General features: G+C 37.9%; 1 protein-coding gene across 9 annotated transcripts in view; it reads right to left on the bottom strand.

Moving 5' to 3' along the window:
• vwa3a (von Willebrand factor A domain containing 3A) overlaps nucleotides 1-27,946 on the bottom strand; it is a 48,725-nt gene that overhangs the window by 16,509 nt on the left and 4,270 nt on the right. For 4 of the 9 annotated variants that reach the window (XM_048189399.1, XM_048189347.1, XM_048189364.1 and 1 more), the window contains exons 2-18: nucleotides 22,462-22,555; nucleotides 20,788-20,915; nucleotides 19,982-20,062; nucleotides 19,272-19,326; nucleotides 19,083-19,184; nucleotides 18,867-18,973; nucleotides 15,390-15,515; nucleotides 12,493-12,592; nucleotides 12,351-12,413; nucleotides 12,077-12,208; nucleotides 10,396-10,534; nucleotides 9,725-9,828; nucleotides 9,542-9,622; nucleotides 9,151-9,248; nucleotides 7,028-7,147; nucleotides 2,481-2,555; nucleotides 1,056-1,197 (exon numbers count right to left, since the gene is read on the bottom strand). In XM_048189399.1, the coding sequence (XP_048045356.1) occupies nucleotides 1,056-1,197; nucleotides 2,481-2,555; nucleotides 7,028-7,147; nucleotides 9,151-9,248; nucleotides 9,542-9,622; nucleotides 9,725-9,828; nucleotides 10,396-10,534; nucleotides 12,077-12,208; nucleotides 12,351-12,413; nucleotides 12,493-12,592; nucleotides 15,390-15,515; nucleotides 18,867-18,973; nucleotides 19,083-19,184; nucleotides 19,272-19,326; nucleotides 19,982-20,062; nucleotides 20,788-20,915; nucleotides 22,462-22,555 (1,747 nt within the window). Of the gene's footprint in view, nucleotides 1-1,055; nucleotides 1,198-2,480; nucleotides 2,556-7,027; nucleotides 7,148-9,150; nucleotides 9,249-9,541; nucleotides 9,623-9,724; nucleotides 9,829-10,395; nucleotides 10,535-12,076; nucleotides 12,209-12,350; nucleotides 12,414-12,492; nucleotides 12,593-15,389; nucleotides 15,516-18,866; nucleotides 18,974-19,082; nucleotides 19,185-19,271; nucleotides 19,327-19,981; nucleotides 20,063-20,787; nucleotides 20,916-22,461; nucleotides 22,556-22,665; nucleotides 22,740-27,946 lie in introns of all 9 variants that reach the window. The other 5 variants (XM_048189373.1, XM_048189382.1, XM_048189356.1 and 2 more) reach the window with 5 other exon arrangements.

The raw sequence follows: 27,946 nt of genomic DNA, 5'->3' as shown, positions 1-27,946 counted from the left end.
TGCAATTCATTTTAAAATGTATTGTATGATGGAGAAAATTCTGCTCCAAAAAATAAAGCTGCATCTGATTATGCTATGTTAGCTACTTCACAAATTAGTGTTTTTCTCTGAGGCATGATAAAGTGTGGTACTCGCAAAAAAACAAGAAAATTAGATTTAAACAATAAGACTAAATGTGTTGAGTTATATAACAACAATTAGTTTTCTGTCTATAAATATATCAAAACAGCTGTTCCCTTGCCTATTAAAACATGTAAATATTAAAGTGTCTTTGGTGTTTTCATGGTTTCTACAAAATAAAACCGTAAACCAAGGGTAACGCGGTTATGACGCAATTGACAGGCGACTCTTCACATGTCCCGGAGCCTTGGTTAAAATTGCAATTTTCTCACGATTTACAAATAGTTGCTAACATTTGGGATATTGTAAGTACTCAAGTGAACAAAATATATAACACTGGCCTAGTGGTTTTTGGACATTTTACTGCAAAATTCTTACATTTTGCACCTTTAAGGGATTAAATCACTTTTTAAATGAACGCTTATTTAAAACTATTTAATTAATGTTTTAAAATGTAGTTAAATAAATATTTAAACAATAAATGAATAAATATTTCAAATGAAAAATAAAGATATTTAAAACTACATTTCAAAACGTGAATTAATAAACAGTTTTATAAATGTTTATTTTTTCTTTTTTTTTCATTTAAAATTTTATGATTTTATTCAACTACATTTTAAACTACATTCTACTTCTCTGGACCTTGAATTTCATTGGTTTCTATGGGAGATAAAAAATAAAAAAAACTCTCGGATTTCATCAAAAATATCTTAATTTGTGTTCCAAAGATGAATGAAGGTTTTACAGGTTTGAAATGACATGAGGGTGAGTAATTAATCATGGATGTGTCATTTTTGGGTGAACTAACCCTTTAGTTAGCAAAATGTTCTTATAACATATTTTTGTCAGCTGGGTAGAAATCCACATCCAGTGCACAGTCCAGGACAGGAATTGGCTTGTGTGTGATTAAAAAGAACCATGAATGTCCGACTAACCATGTGTTGATCTGGCATGCTGGTGGTGAGGAGGTAAACGCCATGAGTCAGCACCGTTTCTTCCTGCGGTTCCTCCTCTAGAGCGCGCCGTAGAGCAGCCAGAGTATTACGACCCCCGACACACTCTAATGCCTGAATCCACCTGAACACACACACACACACACACTGACGTCTCGGGAGGTTGTAAGTAACAAGATTTATCATCAAAAGTCGTTTTCTTACAAGGCTTCAATTAAACTTTAGACCCCAAGAAGCAGAACAGCCTATATTAGGAAATGCACAAAGGCGGCATAGATGTACTGTTGTGGGATGAACTTAAACTGAACTTGGGAACAAAAACAGTTGCTAGTCTGAAATAACAGAAAACAGAATGAAATTACTAAGGCAAAATGCAGCAATTACTAAGTAGTTTTTTTTCCTTTTTATTTTGAATTTTGAGTTTTGTGTTTGATAAAAGTGTCTTGTAGTGCAGTCATAGCCATAACCAGTGTTGGGGAAAGTTACTTTTAAAAGTAATGCATTACAATATTGCGTTACTCCCTAAAAAAGTAACTAATTGCGTTACTTAGTTACTTTTTATGAAAAGTAATGCGTTACATTACTTTTGCGTTACTTTTTATGAAAAGTAATGCGTTACATTACTTTTGCGTTACTTTTTCTCACTGAGGCTGGGCTTGTTTGTTTTTTAATAACAACAAAAAAGTTCTATTTTTGGCAAAAAGGCCCTTTCACACCAAAAGTGAAATGAATAAGCCTCAAGCTGAAGGAAAAGCATATTTACACCTGTACAGTAGAGGGTGCAGCTCAAACAAACCTTTCTAATCTAAAGTATTTTTTGCTTATTAGTATGGTTGAATTAGGTATATTGAAGATCAGCAGTAAAGACATTGGTTAATAATTGAGATTAAATACATAAAGTATATTTGTGTAATTTAATATAGTTAATTATTACAGGTTTGCAAAAATTCTGAGATTGCATTTCACTGTTTTTATTCATTTTGAGGAATACTGAATGTTTTCGTGCAAGTGAGATAAGTAAATGCATGTTCACATTTAGTCTAAAACTACAATAATCATCATGCTTACACAGCATACACAACACCCTCTGCACTTTATTTCTCCCAACATGGGGGCAGGAGAGCTGTCAGTCAATAAATGTGAAAAAGTAACTTGCGTTACTTATTTGAAAAAGTAACTTAGATATTTTGTTGTAAATTGAAAAAGTAATGCGTTACTTTACTAGTTACTTGAAAAAGTAATCTGATTACGTAACTCAAGTTACTTGTAATGCGTTACCCCCAACACTGGCCATAACAACAGTGATTTCTAATGAAAGAGACCAGGCCTTTAAAAACAGAAGGAGACAGAGAAAATAAGAGAGAAAACAACAGACTGTGAAGTCAAAAGCACATCCTCTCATCTTACTGCCAAACAGCTTGAAGGTTTTCATGGGTGGAGGGAACCATCTTCTCCTGCCATGACTTGACATCTGATCCAAACCTGTGATGAACATTGAGATCACATACAGTAAAGTGAACGCGGCAACAAAGAGGAAATTAACTCCACACAAGATGACATGTTATACAGTACAGTTCATATCCTCATCATATTTGTTAATATACAGAGTGCTGCAGGGATGATGGCTAAAGCTCAGAAATATGTTTCATTTTAGCGTTTCCGGTTCCTTCGTCCTGAAGTCAGTGGTGTTTTTGAATGGGTTTTTGGCTAATTGCTTGAAATAAGGTCTGTGGTGAACACAAGCTCAAGATATTTTCATGTTTTATTCTACAGTATAAAATACATTAGTAATACCCCTGTGTGATTTTTACTTGTCTTGGAAAAGGCGACTGCTAACAAGTGTCTTAATGGGACTACATATGTTGTCAAGGACATTAAAAGTCATCAGCCGAACAGGTAAACTCACTAGTCAGCCTTGTTGTGCTTATAATCGCACTCTTGCAAACTATTATATCTCCAGCTTAAAATAAAGACTGAAAGAATTGTCCCAGCTAACAGGGAACATTCTCCCAGGCCTGGTCCTCTCTCGTCCTTCACTGTTGTCGCTCCTCCTTTATGCTTCCAGAGCTCCTCCGTGAGAGACTCCAGTCCGGTGCGACTCGCAGCTGAAGCTCGTTATCACTCGCGTCACCGGCCTCGCGCCGTTCCCTCACGGCTCTCGCCCGCCTTCTCGTCACAATTATCATTTATGGAACTGTTTTTTCTGAAACATTTAAGTTGGACGTTTGTCTAATGTTACTACTTGTTTCAAAACGTTAATTCAAAAAGTAACATTCCCATAATGTTTGAAGAATGCTAAAATGTTTTCATAACGTTTGCATAACCAAGAAAAACTTTTTTTGAAACTGGACGTTTTGAATATTCCAAGAACATTCAGAAATTACCAAAACGTTCTTAGAACATATATTTGTTAGCAAGATGCTAATTTACGGGTTGGCCTATATAAATACGTCATCACTGCAGCGCTGTGTAGGATAAAAAAAGGACGGTGTACATAAATGTCAAAAGGAACCTCGTATGACATCCTCATGTAAGCTAACTGCCAATGGCTAACTTCAAATTAGGCCATATATAAACAATCAAGTTATGAAAATAGATAAAATTAGGCATATAAATGTTATTGAACAGAGTTCAAAGGCTACTGTAGAACATGACCTATATAAAAACACATACAAGGCATTTAAGTAAATGTGGCTTCACCATAAAGTTAGAGTGTAGATTCATCAAATAACGGAGTGACAATGTTCATCAATGTGACATGACGAAATACTCTGGAGTGAAGCGTGCAGCTGCTCTGCAGTATTAAGAGCAGGTATGTGTGCTGCCAGGCAAAATCTATTAAGACTTCTATTCATGCCAGACTAAAGTAGAGCACTCATGACTATGCTAAAACAGGAGCAGACAACTGCAGAAAACTGATAAATGGTACAGAGGCTTTACACTGGTCCATTAATGTCTTCATTTCCTCTGTGTAAGTGTGTGCGATGATGCAAAAATGATTCTGTACATTAACTGATGTATGAAAGTGATGAATTCGCACAGGTGCATGTGAGACCCTTACAGATTTCAATGTACTCTTACAAAATTAAACTATTAAGAAAAAGATAACAAAAGGTTCCAGTGTAATAGAAGAACCATTTTGGTTTCCTCAAGGGTTCTAAAAACATTATGCTAAAACGCTATTCTTAATGTTCCTTGAATGTTCAAAACATCCATTTTTAAAAAAGTTTTAAAAACATGTTTTCTTGGTTATACGAACGTTAAGGAAGCATTTCATTTTCTAGTTTTGCAAACGTTATGAGAACGTTACTTTTGAATGTTCTCGGAACACTCTGAAACCAGTAGTAACATTTAAAAAATGTAAGACAAACTAAAATGTTTCAAAGAAAAGTTCTATGAATGATGTGTAACATTTTTGTGCTAACATTTTGAGAATATTATTGAACTAGCCAAACATTCTATTAACGTTACTGGATGAACGTTTGTTCAAAACTTTGAGAGAACCTTGTCAGAATGTTCTGAGAATGTTCCCTGTTAGCTTGGGAATCTCTCAGTAAACAGATCTTAAAATAACCACTTTTTCTAAGTGAAGATTTTTAATCATCTGAAGAATATGTATCTACTATAAAGAACCATTTGAAAGGTTTCATGGATGTTAAAGTTTCTTCCATAGATATCATCACAGAGCCTTTAATATTAAGATGCATTCTGGAGCTGTACCATGATACAGTGGTAATTTGATACATATGGCGAGCAGAAGTGGACTAGCACTTTAAAACTGCCTGGCACCATACCAGCCTGATGAAAAACTGCTGTCTGCTGTATTATCTAATATATATTTTCAAATCTGTTGACTATGTTGTCACGATCCACCACCGCAGCTTAAATAGACTGACCAGATGATGTCAGAATTATATTTTCTCCTATTAAAACCTTTGTTTATTTACTTGGCATCTAAATTCGGGATCGACAGCTGGACCACAAGTTGAGCAGCCAACCGAGAAAAGTCCCAGTGCTCCCTATAGCCAGTTTGTTCCTGCTTGTACCTGTACCTCAATTCTCCTCCGACACAGTTGTGTCACGCATAGACCCATTTTTTTAGCTGAAAAGTGCAAATTTGCATTTATGCAAAGTGCCGAATGCACCTCTGTGAGCTGTTCTGCTCTAGATTTACAAATAAATAATATGAATATATCATGCCAATTTAAAGTATAGATCTAAAGTCTTCTGAAGAGACAGGATCGCTCTACAACAGATTTCGGCTTTTATTCAATAAACATTGAACAACGCCATTGCATAGTGTGTAACAAATATAGTCAACCGAACTTGCTCGACTCACAAACCTGATTGGTTCTGAATTAAACTGTTCAATTAATATGCATTACTTTTACAATGTCTTTGTAATCCTTTTAAAGCTTGAATGTATTGGTGGAATGACCTTTCAATGGAGGTATAGAAATCAAGTTTCATTCATTCTAAAAATGCTGGGTTAAAAACAACCCAAGTTGGGTTGAAAATGGAAAAACCCAGCGATTGGGTTGTTTTAACCAAGCGGTTGAGTTAAATGTTTGTATTTGACCCAACTATTGTTTAAAAATTACTATATGGCTGGCTTAAAATGAACCCAAAATAGGTTGGAAATTAAAAATAGAAACAATTATATAATCAAAAGGTGAACATTTATTAATAAGCAGTTTAATTAATATTAATTGTTTAATTATTATTCATTAAACTTATTAATAAATGTTCATTTATTAAACATATTAATAAACGTTCATTTCCAACATACTTTGGGTTCATTTTAAGCAAGCAATACAGTAATTTTTAAACAATAGTTGGGTTAAATAAAACTACCCAGCAGGTTGGGCAAACATTTAACCCAACCGCTGGGTTAAAAACAACCCAATCACTGGGTTTGTCCATTTTCAACCCAACTTGGGTTGTTTTTGTAACCCAGCATTTTTTTAGAGTGTATAGAAGTAAAACTTTAAGGGGACCTATTATGCCTTTTTTCCAAAGCTCCTCATTTCCTAGTCTGTCAGTAGCGCTCTGTTTAGTTTCTGTCTCCATGAAGCCCCTCCTTGCGAAAAGCCTAGTGTGCTCTGATTGGTCGGCTGGTCCGGTGTTTTGTGATTGGTCAAGTGCTTCCAGTGTGTTTGGGAAATGTCCCGCCCTTTACCATAACTGTGGCTTTCAACACACTACTAACGAACTCAACCAGAGCCCATCCCTTTATTTTGCATACACAGCAAAATCCCCAGAGTTAAATCAACTCTGCTCAGAGAACATATGGTCCCTCTCTACATAGAGTTAAAATAACACTGAAGCAGAGTTAAAGTTAATGAGATAATATACTGTTTGTGGAGTTGTTTAATTTAATGTCTTTTATCTTCAGTTGATTTCATCTAGGGCTGTAGCTAGAAGTCATTTGTAGTCATGCTTCTCTTCAGTGATTCTGCTTGTTAACAGCAGGTGTTCATCACTAATGCTCAATCATAACTTAATTAATCACTTAATTATCTCATTAACTTTAACTCTGCTTCAGTGTTACTTTAACACTATATAGAGCAGGACCATATGTAATCTGAGCAGAGTTGGTTTAACTCTGGGGATTTTGCTGTGTATGCCTTGGTCAGGAATAATTGAAATGAGGAATACTGTGACGTGTTCATTCCCGGAAGAAAACTCAAGACTACAGTGGAGGGCGGTCAGAAACAGCACGCACAGATAAAGAGAATAACTCCTGCTGGAGGGACTTTGCTTTGTTCTTTTGCAGACCTTTTTCATGCTCAAACAGCAACATTACACACTAAAGAACATAGAAAAAAAGCATAATATTCAAGATATAAAATCAGCTCTAGGGAGAAAGCAGCAGGAGACTTTTGGACCAAATGGCAGATCCTAATCTGTCATACTAAAATGGGTGAAAACACCTGACAGTGTGTTTGACCTACACAATGACATTGAAGCTGTGTTTATTAGCCAGCTGCTCCTGCAGGAGTATCCGGAGGGCGTGCTGGATGTGGAGCTGGTAGTGGGTGTTCATCCCAGACATGTCCAGAAGAATCTGCACCCTGTATGGAGACAGACAGAGAGACTGAGACACACAAACACACTCCAGATCCCTGAATCCTCCATACCCAACATCACTCCACTTAATGGATTTCCACAACAGTTAAAGGCTGGCAAACAAGGATCAATATGCACTAATACTCAAGTTTATCTACAGGGATAAACATTGTTTGTGCTGACCGTAATGTGTTTTGTGTGGGGTTGTTTTTAAATTATTGGCTACTGAGAGCTTTTAAAAAGCACTCAAACCATCAAGACTGTAAAGCACACGTCTGCTGCTGTTGTTTTGTATATGGTTGAGTTAGTGCAGTTCATGGGATTTTTAATACATTTCCATGATCGATTTTAAGGCTGATTTTGTTTACTTTTGTACAGTCCTCAAGTAAAACCAGTCGAAAACTACAAGTGGAGTTCCAGTTCACAGGAACCCTATGCAGTTGCTCCCTAAACATGGCACACTGCATGTCTGTTGATAAAATTGGAAGTCATTGAACACAGACAAAACTTGTCTTGTTTCAGTATGATGACATACATAAATCATGTCAAAAACTTCCCCTCCACGTCCTCTGAAGTGATATTCCTTGTGAAAAAGAAGTGCACTTAATTGAATGTGCACTTGTAGTGTACTTCAAATCTTAAGTGTATTTAAAAAAAAAAAATCTGTACTTGCAGATAATATAATATTCATGAAATAATAGGCCACTTAAGTGTACTTAAAGAGAGCACACTTTCATGACTGTTTCTTAACATACTTATGTACACTTAAGAAGTCCACTTTGTTATAGTCAAATTAAAGATTTTACATAGAAGTACATTTTAAATCATTATAAATTAAAAAAAAAAAAAGTATTTTGTCATTCTTTTAAAAAGTGCACTTATTTTGATGTCTTGACTAACAAACTTAAACACATGTAAAGTACTTGATTATAATTTGTTATAATTTTTATATATATATATATATATATATATATATATATATATATATATATATATATATATATATATATATATATATATATATAAGGGTTAGTTCACCCAAAAATGAAAATTCAATTTCATGAAAATTTTTTACAAAATATGAATCTCCAACGCACGTTCATGCAACGTCTGCTCTCGCATCAACACAGCACGGTCGTGGTACTCTCGTGAACACACTGAAGATTAATATTTTGTAAATAAAGTAGTAAATTATGTTTTTTTTTTTTTTTTTTTTTGTTTTTTTAGCAAACAAAGCACTCGCATCGCTTCATAAAACTGAGGCTAAATCACTGGAGCCACATGAATTATTTTAATGATGTCTTTACTACCTTTCTGGAGCTTGAAAGTGGTAGTTGCGTAGACTGTCAATGGAGGGACAGCAATCGCTCAGATTTCTTTAAAACGGTCTTCATTTGTGTTCCGAAGATGAACGAAGGTCTTACGGGTTTGGAACGACATGAGGGTGAGTAATTAATGACAGGAATTTTCTTTTCTTTTTTTTTCTTTTTTTTGGTGAACTAACCATTTAAACCATAATACATTTTTATTTAACTGTAAATAACATGCAAGTAAGTGGTGAAAACATTACATTTAGTTCACACTTAAGTATATTCAGTTACACTTTATTTCAAGGTGTCCATTTTACAGTGTAATTATACATTTAAGTACTGAGTAATAATAATAAACTACATGTTAATTGCATGTAATTATGCATAATTTATAGTTATTACTACAGTTACTACATGTACTACATGTACATTGTTTACTACATGTAAACAATGACACTGTAAAATAAAGTGTTACCGTATATTCTTTTAAAGTATATTATTTCCATAATAAGTACTCTTTTTAAAAGTATACTAAAATGCACTTCTTTTTAATACGGGCCAATGTATATTGTTCTCTGTGCGATCTGCAGTGCCCTTCAGAATATTATCTGTATGATTTGTGACGTCCAGAGTGAAGTTCACTGGGCAGGGTGCTAGTGAAATGATTGGTACACACTGTCTCAGCTAAAGGTTCTCACCTCTGCTCGCACACAGATCCCCATATCTGCTGGCTGCCCATCCTGTTCAGCCACTCAACTCTCCTTTCAAACAGTTGCACAGCATCCATCAGCCGCTTCTAATAAATCATAAGAAGGAATTCTTCATTTGTGGTTACGATATCTTGATTTATTTTTGCCATGCATTTAATGCGTAGGGCTCCACATTTTTAGCAATAAATGCACGAAAAGTGTCAGCTAATGTAAAGCTAGTGAATTCACTGTTTGCTTGAAAGTAGGAGTTTACCAGGTGCACTTGAAGGTAGATTAAGTCTGGTGGAGGTTAGTGAAATGGCTAACATTGCTTATGGTGCTAGTTGGGTTTAAGTCAGTCCAAGTTTGTCACATGGAGTTTGTGGATTTAAAAATATACCTGGTACTTTTGCAGTGATGGAAGATCGACATGCAAATTCTTCATTGTTCCATCATGCCACACAAACTGTACCATCACCCGCTGCAGACAGACACAGTTAGAGTTAGTTGATAAACACTGCTGTACAGGTGAACAGATGGGACTCAAAGTGGATTCATAAATGCAGCAGGACATGTGCATCACCTCATGAACTGTAGCGGAAACAGTCTTTCCCAAGATTGGCACAAACGTCTCTTGTGGAGAATAGGCATTACGAGCCAGCAGCTGATATAGATCCAGCTTCTGAGCTGCATGAACACAACTGTAAGCCAAGACTAACCACTCTGATCAAGAGAACTCACACAAGACACACACACTCGCAATTAAACTGCCACATGCTGCTATAAATATGTCTGTAAGATTGTCAGACTGCACTTTTTGTTAGTTACAGCTGCCTATTCAGAAAATTTAGAGCATTCTGACATTTCTCAAGTCATCATGACATTAAAATGGACAATTTTTTCTTCTCTGATGATGTTCTTACTGGCATGAGGGCGGGGCAACCTGTCACTCACATAAGATCCACCAATAGGAAACCACGACCATCCAATCAACTCCCCCTGGACAAAATCAAGCCCTGCCCTACTTTTGTTCTTGTTTGAGAAGCTGTTTTACTCTGATATACTGCACAATATGGGAGAAAAGACTATCATAACTTCTGTTTCATGCCAACTTTATTTTTACTAATTTCCCACCCTACTTTTTTCTTGTTGAATATTCTGTTTCACTTGGAAATATGTCATCTTTGTCATATGTCATGTGTCAACTGAAGAGTGAACTCTACAGAGGTTGAAAAGGCGAGGCATGGCAGATACCCTTCAGGCCGTGGATCTTCAGCCATTCACTGGAGCTGCTGGGTGCTGGGCCTGTGGGTTTGATGCACAGCGGAGCACCACGAGCAGAACGTACAGGACTGAAGTCAGAAAGAGTAAGGCTACTCAAACCCGTGGAGATCTGGAAAGGTAGAAGTTCAGACTGAAAGTGAAAACGTTTCCAGCCCTCACAATCGTGAAACATGCATCATAGGAGAAACTGATAGAAAACACATTTCAAATTTCATGAACAAAATGTGCCACAGTACTAACAGGGTACCATATAAATACCATTTTTTTCTGGACATATACTATGCTAGTATTTCTTAAAGTACATTTCAGCTCATAGCATTCATGAGCATTCATATTCACCCCTGTGAAAAGGAAGTACACTTTAGCATACTTTTAAAAGAAGTACTAGTATTATTTTTAATTTTTAGTTTTAATTTACAATAAATGCCATTATTTGAACTTTAGACTGTATTTTGACCCACTTATATAGGACTTAAGTACATTTTTATATGTGTTTTATATGTGTACTGCAGAATGTACTGACAAACATTTATGGTAAAATATACTTACATAAATATAATGCCATTTCTACTGAAACTTGAATGCCATGTATTTTATATATATTTGTTATTCCATTTGTAATGATGAAGTCACAGTTTAGTAGATTTAAAATATATTACATTTAAATTTAATATTGAATAACACACTGAGGTTAAAATTATAATCAAGCACTTTACATGTGCTTCATGTTAGTCAATACATCAAAACAAGCGCACTTCTTTAGAGCATGACAAAAGATTAATAAAACATGATTATTTATAATGTAATTTAGGTGAAACTTTTAATTTGACATTATTACAAAGTGCACTTTTTAAAAAAAGTGTATTTAAGTGTGTTCAAGGGGAACTATTATGCCCTTTTTCAAAGTCTTGATTTTGTTTCTGAGATCTACAAGAATAGGTTTTCATGCTTGAATGTTCAAAAAAAAAACATTTTTTCCCCTATATTTGACATTGTTGCAGCACCTCTCTTCCCAGTCTGTCAGTAACACTCTGTTTAGTTCCTGTCTCTATGAAGCCCCTCCTTGCGAAAAGCTCAGTGTGCTCTGATTGGTTGGCTGGACCAGTGTGTTGTGATTGCTCAAGCGCTTTGACTGTGTTTGGGAAATATCCCGCCCCCTTACCATAACCCCAAGTTTTAACACACTACTAATTCAACCAGGCCCCACCCCCTTATTTTGCATATGCCTTGGGTGGGAACTATTTAAATCAGGAGTATTGTGACATGTTTGTTTCTGGAAGAAAACTCAAGACTACAGTGGAGGTGTTTCAGGGAGTTCAGAAACAGTGCGTGCTGACATAGGGAATAACTCCCACTGGAGGGACTTTGCGCTTTGTAACTTTGCAGACTTTTTCATGCTCAAACAGCCATATTACACACTAAAGAACATGGACTCCTTTGAAAAGCAATAATTAAAGTGTTCTCTCTTTAAGTGGCCTTATGTTTCAATTATATTATAGTATCTGCAAGATTAGATTTAAAGCACACTACAACTGCACATTTAATCCATTTAACCATCATTCTTTTTCACCAGGGTCATTCACGGTTATGTATTGAAATCTCACCGTGACTGTCTACAGAAGTATTTTTGTGTAACTATATGTAGGATCACCTCTGACTCAACAGTGACAGCTGTGTCTCCAAGTCGACCCTGACGCATGTTCTGAATTTGGGTAAGAACATCCCGAGCTGCTTTAATCTCCGCCCACAGAAGATCTACATCTGTACTGCTGTCTACCACACCCTGGTAGACAAACACAAACAGATATTCCTATACAATTTATAAAGTGAACCCAAATACTTTTTGGTGCCACTGTATGTAATTTCAGTTTCATTCCAGTTTAAGAGATAGTTGTCAATATTTTCATGTTCATTTTGCAGATTACCAGTGCAGCAGAAAAAAGGTGATATCTCCCCCCAGAAACTGCCGCCATTCGCTTCACAGTCTCCTATGACAGGACACATCAATCAGTGACAGAGATGGAAAATGTCCCTCTGCATATTAAATAAAGAACAGTCAATCCTCACAATGGCGGCGGGACTGCTGCAGTTGTAGGCGACCGCATGAACAGAGGGCATTCGGTTCAGAGCTAAACAATCACAGATAATGTCCACGGTCTGATCAGGGCTGAAAATAAAGTATATTCATCAAATAATCATTATATAAGATTCAAAACATAATTTCACATCAGTAACTCAAACACAGTGAAGACATTGACCACCCATTCTTTCAGCTGCCTTTGTTCCAAAGCATTTTTTTTCCTCCATGAACATTCTACGAGCTAAGCTCTGAGCTAAATAGCCTACTTAAAACATTCCTAATTTTGTCTCCTACAATAGGAACACTGAACTGAACACTGAAATTTTCTCATAATAGAGGCTACATTGTAGCATCACCTCTTTTCTCATAGCATCTGAAATGGTTTGATAAAAGATTCAGTCCTTTCCGAGAACCTACTCTGCTCTGAGTGGTCAGATGGCCCAGTCTGTTGTGATTGGTCGCCTGCTTACAGCATGTGTTGGAAACCAAAAACCTATTACCATATCTGAATTTCAGCTCAGTATCTAGCGCTTTATACAAAGTCAGCGATATGAGCAGTAATGCCGGGTTCAGACTATACAATATTTTTTTTACGATAGTCCTCTGTGTCAGATTATGCGATTTTGACTCCTAAATTCTTGTTGTGTCGTGGACAAGAAACACGTTAGACTTAGACGTTCCTTCCCAACCAATCATTGCTTGCTGTCTTTAATGATGTGCGTGATGCCTTTGAGAATTAGTGACTGACTTCTGGAAACAAGAGCATAAATGCTAATTCCAGCACTCACCAAGTTGCTGAAGCACCTACGCTATTGTTCGCCAGCATTTGTAGTCCCTTGAGGAAAAATCATAAAGGCAGGATTATTGTTGCCATCGTTCCACAAACCTTTTTTGCCACCTAGCAGCACCAATACCATCATCTCTCTTTCCTTTTGACATTTTTTAAAGGTGTGTACGAAAGAGCTTCTGTGCTCCTTTTGGTCAACTTCACAAATGTGACGGATCCAGTCGTGGAGGACCGAATGAAAATGAAACATGCTACCTGTTGTAATGTCGTGAAGCAGTTGTCATCCATCCACTATGACACGCTATATGAGATAAAACAATTAATTTTTGCGTCCCGATGCCCATTGCCATTTTCGAATCACCACGACACCCTAAATCAAATGGATTGTGCCAAAATTGGGCTCATATTGTGTAGTCTGAATCCAGCATAATGATGTCGTTGGTTTTACCATATTAATTAAATGTTATACTAGTTATAAATATAAAGACCTTTAAAGGTGCCCTAGAACCCTTTTTCACAAGATATAATATAAGTCTAAGGTGTCCCCTGAATGTGTCTGTGAAGTTTCAGCTCAAAATACCCCATAGATTTTTTATTATTCAGTGTTTTAACTGCCTATTTTGGGGAATAATTAAAAATGCGCCGATTCAGTGCGTCCCCTTTAAATGCTCGTGCTCCCCGCCCCCAAGCTCGCAACTCTATAATACATTGCATAAACCAAGTTCACACAGCTAATATAACCCTCAAAATGGATCTTTACAAAGTGTTCGTCATGCAGCATATCAGATCATGTAAGTATAGTATTTATTTTGCAGATGTTTACATTTGATTCTGAATGAGTTTGATAGTAGCCTATGCTGCAGCTAATGGGGCTAAAGCTAACGTTACACACTGTTGGAGAGAGATTTATAAAGAATGAAGTTGTGTTTATGAATTATACAGATTGCAAGTGTTTAATAATGAAAATAACGACATGGCTCTCGTCTCCGTGAATACAGTAAGAAACGATGGTAACTTTAACCACATTTAACAGTACATTAGCAACATGCTAACGAAACATTTAGAAAGACAATTTACAAATATCACTAAAAATATCATGATATCATGGATCATGTCAGTTATTATTGCTCCATCTGACATTTTTCACTATTGTTCTTGCTTGCTTACCTACATAAAGTCTGTTGATTCGGCTGTGCACAGATCCAGATGTTAATACTGGCTTGTCTAAAACCTTGAACATGAGATGGCATATGCAAAAGTTGGGGGCGTACATATTAATGATCCCGACTGTTGTGTCACGGTGTTATGTTGAGATTTGCCTGTTCTTCAGTGGTCTTTTGCACAAATCAAATTTACATAAGGAGGAAACAATGGTATTTGAGACTCGCTGTATGTCATTTCCATGTACAGACCTCTAATTATGTAACTATGCAGAGGTAAATTCAATTTTCAGTTCTAGGGCACCTTTAACATTCACAAACAGCTATATTGTATACTGCATTAAAAGTAATGTCTGAAAAAAACATAATAGGGACACTTTAAAACATCTGATGTGAAGCAAAAAAGAATGAAAAGATAAGTTAAAGCACTGTGAATTACATGATTTGCAGTACTTTATGGTAGTGGTCTGTCACTTCTCAGCCTGAACTGCACCAAGTTTTTTATTTTACAGATGAATATAGCACCACTTAACAACCTCCCAAATCATGGTAAATCTATCTTGAAAGCGGTTTAAAACCGCTGTTGGGCTGAACAGTACTAAGAATGGTAAGCAATTGTTCCAGTTATATTTCCACTTGTTATGACCCAACGGTGGAAAGGCGGCTTATGTTATCACTTAACAAATATTTCTCTAAGAAGAAAGTGAAAAAGATTTTTACTTTTATAGCCCTGCTGTTGCACTCTATTATGCAGAGAGAGGAAATAGGCCTTGGCTGCCATTTTAGAACCATCTCCTCAGATATGACCAATTACAGCACTCAAACTATTTTAGGCAAATATGTCTAAAGGTGGGCGCAAATGTGAAGGAAATGAAATGGCTGCTGGCTCAAGTTAAGTTAAGAAAGAGTGATTCATCATAGCAAAATAAACTCTCACCGAGCGGCCAGGATGATGAGCAGCGTGTCCAGCTGTGAGTGGGTCAGTGTCCTCTGTAGTGCCTGCAGGAGATCACAGCCTCCACCAGCTTGAAGCTGCATGACCCATGCATAACACTCCCTGAGCCTGAGACGGGACGTGACACTAAGAAAGAGCCTCCTGCTGCATACTTTCATTCACATTCTTTATGTGTAGCAAAAACAAAAATTATAATATAGCTATATTCCAAAACCTACACAGCAAATTCTGCTCAGTGTTCATATGTGTCCACACCACAGAGTGTTAAAATAACATTGAAGTAGTGTTGAAGTTAATGAGATAATTGTGATTAATTAAGTGATGATTGAGTATTAGTGATAAACGCCTGCTGTTAACAAGCAGAATCACTGAAGGAAAGATAAGCAGAAACACAACAACTGCAACTGACGTCCAGCTATTACACATTATTACACTTATTAACCAGATTGACTTTATTTACATACATCTACATAAGTTCTTACTGAGAATTAACAGAGGTTTAGATGTTGATGTTTTACTAAAAATAATAGTTTTGTTTGAAGTCACCGTTATGGTGAAAGGTGTTTGCTTTAGTTAGGCTCTTGACCCTTGACTTTTTAACCTTTTTTTTCTGGCTGCTGCAACTTTATGTTTATAAAGAACATTTGTTGTGGCAAACAAAACTCAGGAGAAAATGTGGTCATGTGATGTTGGCTATATGATGATAATGTTTTAGTCATCATGTAACCTGATTAATTGATCTCATCCAACATTTAATAACTGATTATATAAGTGGTTTTATTAATTTTTCATTATAGTATTCCTGTGATGCTATAGCTTGTGATCCAGCAGTACTGTTATAATTTAAAGTATTTTAAAACACACACAATTATTATCAAATATAAGCATATGAAACTCAACAGTGGTGACAGTCAAACAAAATGCTTCATGCTGCAGTGCATGATGGAAGTCACCAGTAAAAATCATCTATGGCTCCCAGCATGCATTGTGACATGAATAAATTATGCAGCTGAATTGTCCTGCTATTTTCCATTAATTTGTACTATTTCTTTTATTTTGCTGTTGTTTTGTTGTGACTTTAGTAGCTTGTTTTGTGATGTTCAGAGTTTATCTGTTTGTCTGAATATTTTGTTGACTGTCACCATTGTTGAGATTCATATGCTGATTCTTAATGTCTGTGTGTGTCTAAATTATGCAGTAGTTTTCATGCACAATGTATTTATGAATTAATTCAGTTTATTGCTGCTGGATCTCAAGCTGTAGAATCACTTGGCTACAATCATCAATATTAAATTAAATTACACATCATGCACATAATCAGAGCTTTAGACTCTGAATGAAATTAGTGAATCAGGTAATTACATGATGATTACATCATTATCAAAACATAACCATAAGGACCTGATCATAGTTTCTTTTGCCAAAACAAATGTTTGCAAGAGCCAAAGAAAAACTAAGGTTAAAAAGTCAAGAGCACAACTAAAACATTGATCTCCATAATGGCGACAAAGCATTAAATAAAACAAAACATTAAATAAAACATCAACATCTAAACCTCAGTTAATTCTCAATAAGAGTTTTTTGAGATGTATGCACAAATAAAGTCAAACTAGATAGTATTAAGTGTAATAATGTGAAATGCTGTAAGTCAGTATTTCTGCTGGTATCTGGTATCTGGTATCTGATTCTGCTTGTTAACAGCAGGTGTCAATCACTAATGCACAATCATCACTTGATTAATCACTTAATTATCTCATTAACTTCAACACTGCTCCGGTGTTATTTTAACACTCTGTGGTGTGGACACATATGAACACTGAGGGGTGTTAATTTAACACTGGGGATTTTGCTGTGAAGTGAGCTGCCTCTGCAGACGTCATGGTTGAGCTCCCTACATGCAAGCTGTTCAAAAGGTTGGTATCTTAATTATATTGCACTCAAAGATATCTTATTTTGGCCATATTCTAAGGAAGCATCGCATACATCCTTTGTGGAGACATAGGGCCAGATTTACTAACAGCTTGTATCAGCCCAAACCCTCTTTTGATTTTAAAAACCACTGTCAGGATTTACTAAAGACACTCAGTGAATGATTAGCAGTAAAAAAAAAAAAGTGTGGACTTAAAGAAAAAAAACTGTTTCCCTTTCAGATGCAAAATTTATGGGAGGAGAGTATTTACATTAATCAAGTGACGTGATTTTCTAAGATTTCTGGTAGTCAATTTACTGGTATTTGTGCCATTATTTAATGCCCAAAAAAAGGTCTTAACCACCTTTGTGCTTGACATGCTGTGATAGTTGCTGCTGTAAATGTCTGTATTTTAATCAAATACTTCAGTGTAATTAATTGACTATTTTACCCAAATATTTGGGTGTGTATTTTTATGTTTAGTATTACACCCAGAGATATCTATACATAGATATATATGTTCTATACATAGATATATATATGTTCCAATGGGTCACTATATAAGCCATCCGCCATACTGGAACAGCCAAAGTTGGTCTGTGAACACTCAGGAGCAAGATGAATGTGCATGTTTTTAACTGTTCCAAGGTGGTGGACGCGTTGACGTGTGGAGCAGTTGAATGAGGCATCTGGATATATACAATTAACCCTTTGTCGGGAGTTTGATTGACAAGCGATCTAACCAATCATAACGCCGAATTTGCCATTTTGTCTGTCAAAGCAGTCAGGAGTTAGAAGATTAACCTCGATGAACTTGAACTTGAAAAATGGTGTGTACTGACATGTTTCCACGTTTGAAACAACATTCCTTCTCATTTTCATTTGTGTTTATTTGATGCTATAAATGAACTAGTATGAAGAGATGAGTGGTTCACGAGTCGCTTGAGCTGAGGTGCTATAGCAATCTGTCACGACACATTAAAGAGCCACAAAATGGTTTTTATTGTTCCATTTTCTTGTTTTAAAGCCGCAGACTTAGCAACATGCTAATGTAAACTTTATTGAAATTAAATGTAAGGTTAGTCTCCCTATTTGTGTGAGTTGCTGCATGTGTGAGTGTTTCAAATGAGTCACATATGAGGTCTGTTTTAGTTAGGCTGCTGCCTATGAGCGTATCATTTCATCATCACCATTTTTCAACACATGTCTTAGAATGATTCATTTTGAATGACGAGATGCCAAAAAAGTTGTATCAGAACTGTGGCCTTTATCCTCTTCTCTCATTATCTCATCTCCCCATTCTCTCCTCTCTAGTGATTTCTTGGCAACTAATACAAGAATAAACTGTTCTCACATGTGCCCACTCATCCCTCATGAAAACCTAAAATAAAACAAGGAGTCTCTCTAAACAGACACTAAGCATCCTAATGAAAATAGTGGCCAGGGTGAGCCATTTATACGACCCAAAAGGTTTACGTGATCATTGTCCATATGATTCATAAAAAATAACACTATAAATAGATAATATTCTTGCAAACAACGTCACTCACCGTAGAGGGCAGATATCTAGCGGTTTGTCCCAAAGGCTGCTGACCTCTGAGCCGTAGGACAGTAGATACAGTTGGTTTTTGAAGCGCAGTTGCTCCTCAATGAGAGTCTTTGATGGTGTAACATGAGCGAGTAAGAAGAAAAACCACAAAATGAGCAGTGTAATTGATTAAATTAGCAAAATAAAGTATGACACAGTGACTCATCTGAGGTCCTACTAAGAGCTCTCGCTGTAGATCTGCTAGTCTCTCTGCAAAGCAGTTAAAATCGGACGTGTCAACAAGCACTCCAACTCGGGATCCGTTCACCACCCCAAACACCTGACAGATCAAATCAAACCAACACTGGGTACCACAGTTCATCTGTTTAAATCAGATTCATGAAAACATCTCAGAAATCCAGATTACCTTCCTGTTTCCTTGACTTAGCCACTTAATTTGGTCATGGTACATCTCAATGGCACTACAAAAAACAGATCAAAACATCTGAATTTAACTCTACAGAAGCGATCAACAATCAGATTCATATTAGTCAGAGGCTATTTGCAAATAGCAGTATTTTCTTTGCACTAAGTGTAGTTGGTAGTTTTTAAGTATTTATACGGGTCATAGGTTACCGTTCCACCAGAAATAGACTCTCTCATGAATAAGCAAGTGATTTCAGTTTATGAAGTTATAAATATGGATATTTTTCTTACAAAAATGCTTTGCTTCGCTTGAGAAGACCTTTATTAACCCTTGGAGCCGTATGGATTACTTTTATGATGGGTGGATGCACTTTTTTGGGCTTCTAGGGTACCATTTACTCCCATTATAAGATTAACACATTTAATCATGACCCTTGATTTGTTAATTCCTTAATAAAACTAATAATAACATATTGTCTTCTAATGCCACTTGCTGTCTATGCTTTACTTGTCTGTCCCCGCAATACAATTATTGTTACATTATTTAATCTGTATCATATACTGCAATGTATTTTCTCATATAATGTAATTAATTCAACATTTTTATGGGGCTATAAATATATATAAATGACATATGCTACATTCAGTAGCACTGGGAATGATAAAGCATTGTCATGGTGACTGTAAACAAGTGGAGGAGATGATTCTCACATGTAAAGCTGCTCCTCAAATTCAGCCAGTGACTCATGGCTGATGTGCATCTGTCTGTCCAGCCCGTCTCCTCTCTCAGATCTGCCATTAACACACACACACACAAAGAGAGAGAGAGAGAGAGAGAGAGAGAGAGAGAACACAATTTACAGTCTCGTACTAGTTGGGAAAAAAAAAAAAAAAAAAAAAAAAAAACATGTCAGAGTTATATTTCACCTCAAAATCAAAATCAAAAAAAAAAAAAAAAAGTTTTTAAAAAATTTTTAGGACCCATATGTCATTGCAGGACAATTAAACACATTTTCCCTCAAAATTCTTACACATGAAAACTTGATAATATTAATAAGACTTGTATGCTTTTCTTACTGTAAAAGAGGCCACACATTTCTACCTTAAACTCAGTTGTCTGCAAATAATGGTATGTTTATTATCTGTATTAGTGATGTGTATTAGATCTGAAAGCATGATTTATAATTCCATAAAAAAATAGGGAGAGGATTTTGAGCTTGCATCTATTACTCTTGTTTTGAGAACAGCAGGTAATAACAATTCTACCACCTGGTTTCTAGGACCCAAACTAATTCCCATGCTGCTGAACAGATATTGTGTGGGGAATTTGTTGTTGATGGCCAAAAAAATAAAAAAAAATAAAAATAAAAATATGTAATCTGTTCACAAACTGGCAGGTTTACACTTAACGGCAGCATTGTTAGTTATAATAGGAGTGTTGTAGGTTGTTGAGCTACATCAGTCTCAGTGTAGATGGGTGTAAGTCAAACAGCACAGGGTGTGAAAGAGAAACTTACACCGGAAGAGTGGTGCAGAGAGAGAAGAGGTGAGAGAGAGACAGTCCACAGCTCTCCAGACTTCTTGACTCCAGCCAGAGCTCTAAGCTCTCGAACGCTTCACTGCGATCCCTCCGCTCCTGCACGTGCTGAATATCAATGATGATTCACAGGTCAATAGTACAGCAGTGAGCTCACAACAACAGCTTGATACAGCTCATTTCATACAGCAATGGAACTTACAATGTAATGATTAAAAAACTCAGTTTGTAATAACTGCATGATTATTGTGTTGTAGTCAAGACCACCTAAACCAGGACCAAGACCAGAGTGTGTTGAGACCAAGACAAGACCAACACTCATCTAAAGGATCCATATCTACTACCTGAGAAATGTCTTATATTTAATCAATAAATAAATACAATAATAATACAATAAATTAGAATAATAAGACACTATATAGAGCTGTTACCAGTCAAATAACTAACAATAATGTTGCAGAGGTGACACAGAAGTTGCATCTGAACTAGTACAATTACATCTGCATAAATAATGTTGAAAATGATATTTTTAATATAGAATTATGATGGAACAATAAAATGATAAGCCTACTTTTAAATATGAAGCTGAAACTGCCAGTTGGTGGTGACAACTCACTTACTGAGTGAGTCATCGAATCATTAATTCATCCGATTTGTTCAAAGCAGCTGCTTCATTTAATTATGAAACAGCGCAACATGTTGCTCAGAAACACAACAGTTCTGCTATGGATTTGTTTGTAATTATTTTTGTTGCCAAAATAGCAAAAACTTGTGTCTAAAATCTAGGTCACTTAAAGGGAACCTATAATTCCCATTTCACAATATGTAATAAGTATCTGGTGTCACCAGAATGTGTCTGTGAAGTTTCAGCTCAAAATACACCACAGATCATTTATTATAGCTTGTCAAATTTGCCCCTGTTTAGGTATGAGCAAAAACATGCTGTTTTTGTGTGTGTGCCTTTAAATGCAAATGAGCTGCTGCTTCCTGCCTGCTTTCCAGCTCGTGCTTCGGTTGCTCAACATCAACAAAGTTGGAGAATCTCACGCAGCCAAAATGATGATTGTCAGTAACGGCGTTCAGCCTTACATTGTTCAAACCAGAGTCGGACACTGATGGAGAGACTCAGGAAGAAGTTACGACTTTTAGAATGCATCTGGACGTTTCTGAACGGTTAGTGGATAAATTTATGTAGTTGCTGTAGAGTTGATTCAACTCATCGACTAGCATGTCCTGTCATGTTAATCTTTTGTGCAAATCCAGTGTTGAATTGACCCTTGTTTGTGAAGCAGTTCGGTGTAAAATAAAGGCATGGTAAAAACATGGTTTATGGGCAGGGTTTATGTAAATTTTAGGGTTAGTGATGTTACTGACCCGGGAAGAAGCTCGTTGTAGTCCATACCAGCCATTTGTTGTTCTCTTTAAACAGAGAATTCTTTAAAAGAAATATCTCCCTTTGCATTGAACTTTGAGCATCATAACTTTGCAGACATGTTTATGCTCTAACAGCAACATTACACACTAACTAATGTTAAAAATATGAAATCATAATCAACCCCCATTAATATTCTCAGTCTTGAGTACTACAACAACCACACACACACACACACACAAAAAATAATAATAATAAAAATAAAAATAAGAATGAAGTCACCATTACATCTGAAGTTTGATTTTGTCTGAAGACTGGAGGGACATCCATGGTGGACTGATCACTCATCTCTATGTGAGACTCACAGCTCTCTGCCCTAAAAACCATTAAAATAAGACATGAAAATATATCTTCTATATATACTATAATCTGCATATCAAGCACAGATGACTGAAACATGAGGCTGAATCTGTTATATAAATTTACAATTTGAGGGGTCCTGTCTTCTGCTCCATATGGAGATGAAGGAACTTCCAGATGCCGCAGGTTCTCTGTGAACACTATATGAGATAACAGTGTAATGCGATGAACATTGATTAACTCTTTGAGGATTGATCTCTGCAATCACTCTTCTACCAGGCACCAGAGACACAGGTAACAGTACCACTTTATATTAGGTGGCCTTAACTACTTGTAGTTGCATTTAAATTAATAATTGATACAATGCTTATTGTGTACATACATGTTTTTATATTGCACTTATATTAAAAAAAATACCTGCATGTAATTACATCTGTAATTAATTTCTGTAATTACATTTATGATTACACTGTTGACCCACCCATACCACCAAACCTGTCCCTAACCTAAATCGTATCCCTCCTCAATAGCAGTAAGTGTTTTGCAAAACATTATGAACACAATAAGTACATTTTACTTATTTTTTATGTAAGTACATAGTGGTTAAGGCCACCTAATAGAACCCAAATCCCGGAAATGTTGGGACGTTTTTTAAATTTAAATAAAATGAAACTAAAAGACTTATATCGAGGTTATGAGTTTCTGGAGTTTTGGTGTTGAAATTTGGTATCATTCTTGCCTGATATAGGTTTCCAGCTGCTGAAGAGTTCGTGGTCATCTTTGACGTACTTTTCTCTATAGGTGAAAGATCTGGACTGCAGACAGGCCAATTTAGCACCCAGACTCTTCTATGACGAAGCCATGCTGTTGTAATAGTTGCAGAATGTGGTTCTCTTTCATAGGTTCACTCGATGCTTCGTAGCTATGACACAATGGGAATGCCCTCTGGGTGTGCCGATTGCCTGAAGCCCGTATAGAATCAAGCCAAATCATTGGCTGATGGCGCGGGCGCCGCCCCGACGCTCTTACGTCACCATCCTATACTGACAAACGCGTCATCTGCTCCTCAGATTTCTCTGCCTTCACGAAGCGGCCATTTTAGCCCTTCTGCAACAGTTTATCTGACCCGAATTTTGGATTATTATTCGAGTGTTTCTTCATCTACACTTCAGCGACTGTGATAGTGGAACTCAGTTCTCCTTGTGGTGAAGTGCCATGGAGTTTCGTCGTTGTATTCTGCCGTGTTCTCGCTTCATTGCGAGCAGCGACCCACACAGTAAATGTGTTAAATGTTTGGGTTTTTCGCATGCGCGTGAGGCTGTTCATGGCACTTCTGCTTGTAAATTCTTTGAAAATCTCCTTCTCAAAACTCTCCATTCTAGACTCGCGGTTTTTGAGAAGGAGTCATCCGTTTTTCTACGTCGCGCTCCCGAAGCCACCGAGGCCTCACGTGAATCCGCGACCTGGGGTTCGGATGTAGAGCTCGAGGACATGGAGAGCGAGCAGACGGGCCTCGCCCTTTCTCTCCCTCCCTCTCCTGAGCACACACGCAGGGTTTTGCCGGTCGAATTCTCGCATGATTATCTGTGCCCTAGCCCAGAGGCACGTGAGACGGTTTCCTTCGGGCTAGACGATGTTATTTACACCGCAGCGTCCGACTCTGAGGATTTCGGGCCTGCTTCAGCTGACGTTCTCCTGCCTGGCGGCCCGGAAGCGCGGCCTTCCGTGGCCTATTCAGAGCTTATCAACATGCTTTCCTGCGCTACAGAGAAGTTCGTTATTGATTGGCCCGACGAGCCCCGCGAATCTCAGTCATCTAAACTAGATGAGAGGTTTTTGAGTGGCCCCAATTCTAGGCCAGTGCGGAGAAAGCTGCCCTTTTTCAGTGATCTGCATAGTGAGATTTCCAGATCCTGAAAGCAGCTGTTTTCCGCCCGCTTGACTAATGCAGCAGCTGCTGACTTCACTAACCTTGTTGGTTCTGTGGAGCAGGGACTGACACCGGAAGTGGTCAAGGAGTTCCGCAGAGCCACAGATTTGGCCTTAAGAGCCACCAAACACACTGCACGTGCTATAGGGCACTCCATGGCGGGCTCGGTGGCTGCAGAGCGCCACCTATGGCTCAATCTTATTGAAATCCATGATAAGGAGAAGGTGTTCCTCATGGTTCCTCAAGCTTCTGAGCATCGCCTTGTAAGGACTTAGCCTATTTATCAGCTCAATTTAATTGTTACAGGGAATAAGTATTGAATCAACTGTAAATGATTCACTGTAAATGATTCAGAATTAATATTTAACACTTCATCAATTATTCGTCCAGCGAAAATTGAGGTTAGAGTATTTTACCAATTCTGGATAAAATATTATTCTGCGGCCAACAGTAACAATATTTTATTATGATTATTGTTATTATTGTAATTATTATATTATAAGCAAGAGGTAACTTGATCTTTGAGTTTAAGACAGTAATTTGATACACAGCACAAGAAACTCGTATATGTGAAAATCAAAACAAGATTTATTGACTACTTCTAATGATTACAGGAAACTAAGGCTAAACACACACACACACATACATACATGCACACACATTCGCGGAGTTGATGAGTTATGAAAAGTCCCAAGTTCAGTGCTAACTTAACTCATAACCTGAGGAAAATCACAAAAGCAGAGCTTCGGCTTGATTCTTTAGGTTTAAAGGAGTTTCACCAGTTTCCAGCAAGAGAGAGAGAAGTTTGCTTGTACCTGCGTTTGCTGTGACAGCTGAGGTGATCGGGTTGTTCCGTGACTCGTGTACAGCGGAATCCCATTCTGGATTGGCTGTCTTTCAGGTGACGTCTTCTCGGGAAAGCCCTGTGGGTTGCGCGGAAGCTTTGAAGGATGCTGCTGGCTGAGCGTCTGGCTTGAGCGGCTCTCTTCTTGGGAGACTTTGGTCAGATATTTCACGAAGTGTTTTGGAGTCTGGATGTGACGGCTGTCGAATGATCAGCGGCGCAGCTCGTGGTTGAAGTCGGGTGTTCGATGGAAAATCAGCCCCGGTCAATCAGTTATCAATGACCCATGCGACTTTTCCGCCATGGTCAAAGTAGCGGTGCTTCAGTCCGGCTTCTGACCGATTTCGAGCGATTTCTTGACTTCTGATTTCTGACTTCCAGCTTCTGACCTCCAGCTTCTGACATTAGCTTGTTCGGACAGCATAGTTTTAAGGGAGCGATCCTCCAATGAGATGTTGCTACGGAGATTAGACACGCCTCGTCTATTGTCTATTGATCACATCGCGTGATATCTGCAGAACATTCTCCTGTTTTATTAAAAACAATATAAAGTTTCTTAATATTTTCCTGATACTGAATTTCAATGTTTAATTCACACAGAATTACAGAGAATTATAAATTCTGCATTTAGAACTCAAACATGGCACACTTCTTACACACATATTACTAAACTGACCTAATTAAAACAATGATTACAATAATGCATTTGAAGAAAACCCACATATTGAATACATTGAATAGACATGTTAGTAATTACATCATGGCATGTATTATTCTGTATATAGTTAATACTTTAAGTAATCGACAATTGTCCCTTTTGAGATTCAAGATTGAGTCCTTAAGCATAGTTTAAACTTTGACCGGAGTCACGAGTGACCGGGTCACGATGGACGGTCAACACAAGGGAGGTATTGATAGGACAGATTCGTCTTTAAATCCGTTGATGGGTATTTTCCTGTTCCGTCCGATAATACAAGAGGGTTTTGTGAGAGAATCAATAGATTTAATGTGATCAAATCCACGTGATGGGTTCTGATTAGTTTATTGCTGATGAGCTAAGAAGTCCTTTAGACAGAGTCCTTTGTTAAAAGAAGTCACGTCATCACTCCGGTTAAGGCTAGGCGTTTCCTGTCAGGAAATGGATCTTTTGGACCAAAATGAAGCTTTGTTCAATCATGTTGTTCATTGATAAAGTCATTGGTAGGTTCTGTCGAGCAATGCCCTACAGCCTGAACTTCTCCCTTTACAAAGGGAAGTTCAGAATGTTGACACTGAAGACTATCATGTCTCGAATTCGTGCAGAGGATTGGTTTGTCACTATAGACCTAAAGGATGCATATTTTCATTTTCAGGTTGTCCGACGGCACAGGTAGTTCCTCAGATTCACCTTCAGAGGAAAGGTTTATTGGCCTGGCCTTGGCACCCAGGACATGCACGAAGTGTATGGATACACGAAGTGTATGGATGCTGCTCTGGCCCCGTTGAGGCTCCAGGGTATTCGTATACTCAATTACCTGGACGATTGGCTCATTTTAGCCCACTCCAGGGAATTAGTGACTCGCCACAGAGATGTCGTTCTACACCACATCCGGTCTCTCGGCTTCAGACTGAACACCGAAAAGAGTGTTCTCGACCCATTCGAACAGACTGTGTTCTTAGGGGTTCACCTGGATTCTGTTCAGATGCAGGCCCGTCTGGCTCCTACCCGGATTTCCAGTATTGTTACATGTTTGGCCCGCTTCAGGCTAGGCCATCATGTCTCTGTAAGCACCTGTCGCAGGCTCCTGGGCCTCATGGCCTCAGCATCCCCTGTGCTGCCCCTAGGATTGCTTCACATGAGACCGTTTCTTTGGTGGATGAAGCTCTTAGGGGTCCGATCGACAGGACCAGCCTTTCACCTGTTAAAAGTGTCACGCGTTTGTTTCCGCACCCTTGCAGTGTGGTGGGACCCACTCTTTCTTCAAAAAGGAGTCAACATGGGTGCTATTTTCAGTCGGCAAATGATCACAACGGACGCCTCTCTGACCGGCTGGGGCCCAGTCTTCGAGGGCAGGCCGGCGTGTGGAGTGCAGACGGGAGAGTTCCTCTCTTGGCACATAAACAGTTTGGAGCTCAGGGCTGTATCCCTGGCCCTGCTGCACTTTCTCTCCTTTCTCAGGGGACGCCACATCATTGTCAGGATGGACAACATGGCGGTGGTATCTCATATAAATCATCAAGGGGGGCTCCTTTGGCTCCTCCGTCTCCTCCTTTGGGCTCAGAACAAACTCCTCTACCTGAGAGTGGTTCATGTACCTGGGATCCTGAACCTCGTGGCAGATTTTCTGTTGAGGCAGAAACTCAGATCGGGAGAATGGATGCTAAACCCTCAAACAGTAGCCCAGGTTTGGGAAGTGTTTGGCAGAGCAGAAGTGGACCTCTTTGCGTCACAGGAGTCATCTCAGTGCCCCCTTTGGTTCTCCCTGAGCTCCCCAGCGCCTCTGGGCATAGATGCGTTCGCTCACCCATGGCCGAGATTGAAACTCTATGTGTTCCCACCTGTCAAGCTGATCCCGGCTGTTCTGTGCAGGGTGAGGGAGAGCAGGATCTGTCTCCTACTTGTAGCCCCATTCTGGCCGTCCCAGATATGGTTC

Source organism: Megalobrama amblycephala, linkage group LG1 (genome assembly GCF_018812025.1).
Source record: "Megalobrama amblycephala isolate DHTTF-2021 linkage group LG1, ASM1881202v1, whole genome shotgun sequence".
Classification (NCBI taxonomy): domain Eukaryota; kingdom Metazoa; phylum Chordata; class Actinopteri; order Cypriniformes; family Xenocyprididae; genus Megalobrama; species Megalobrama amblycephala.
Note: the sequence above shows the minus strand (reverse complement) of the source record. Positions and strands in the feature narration are given on the sequence as shown.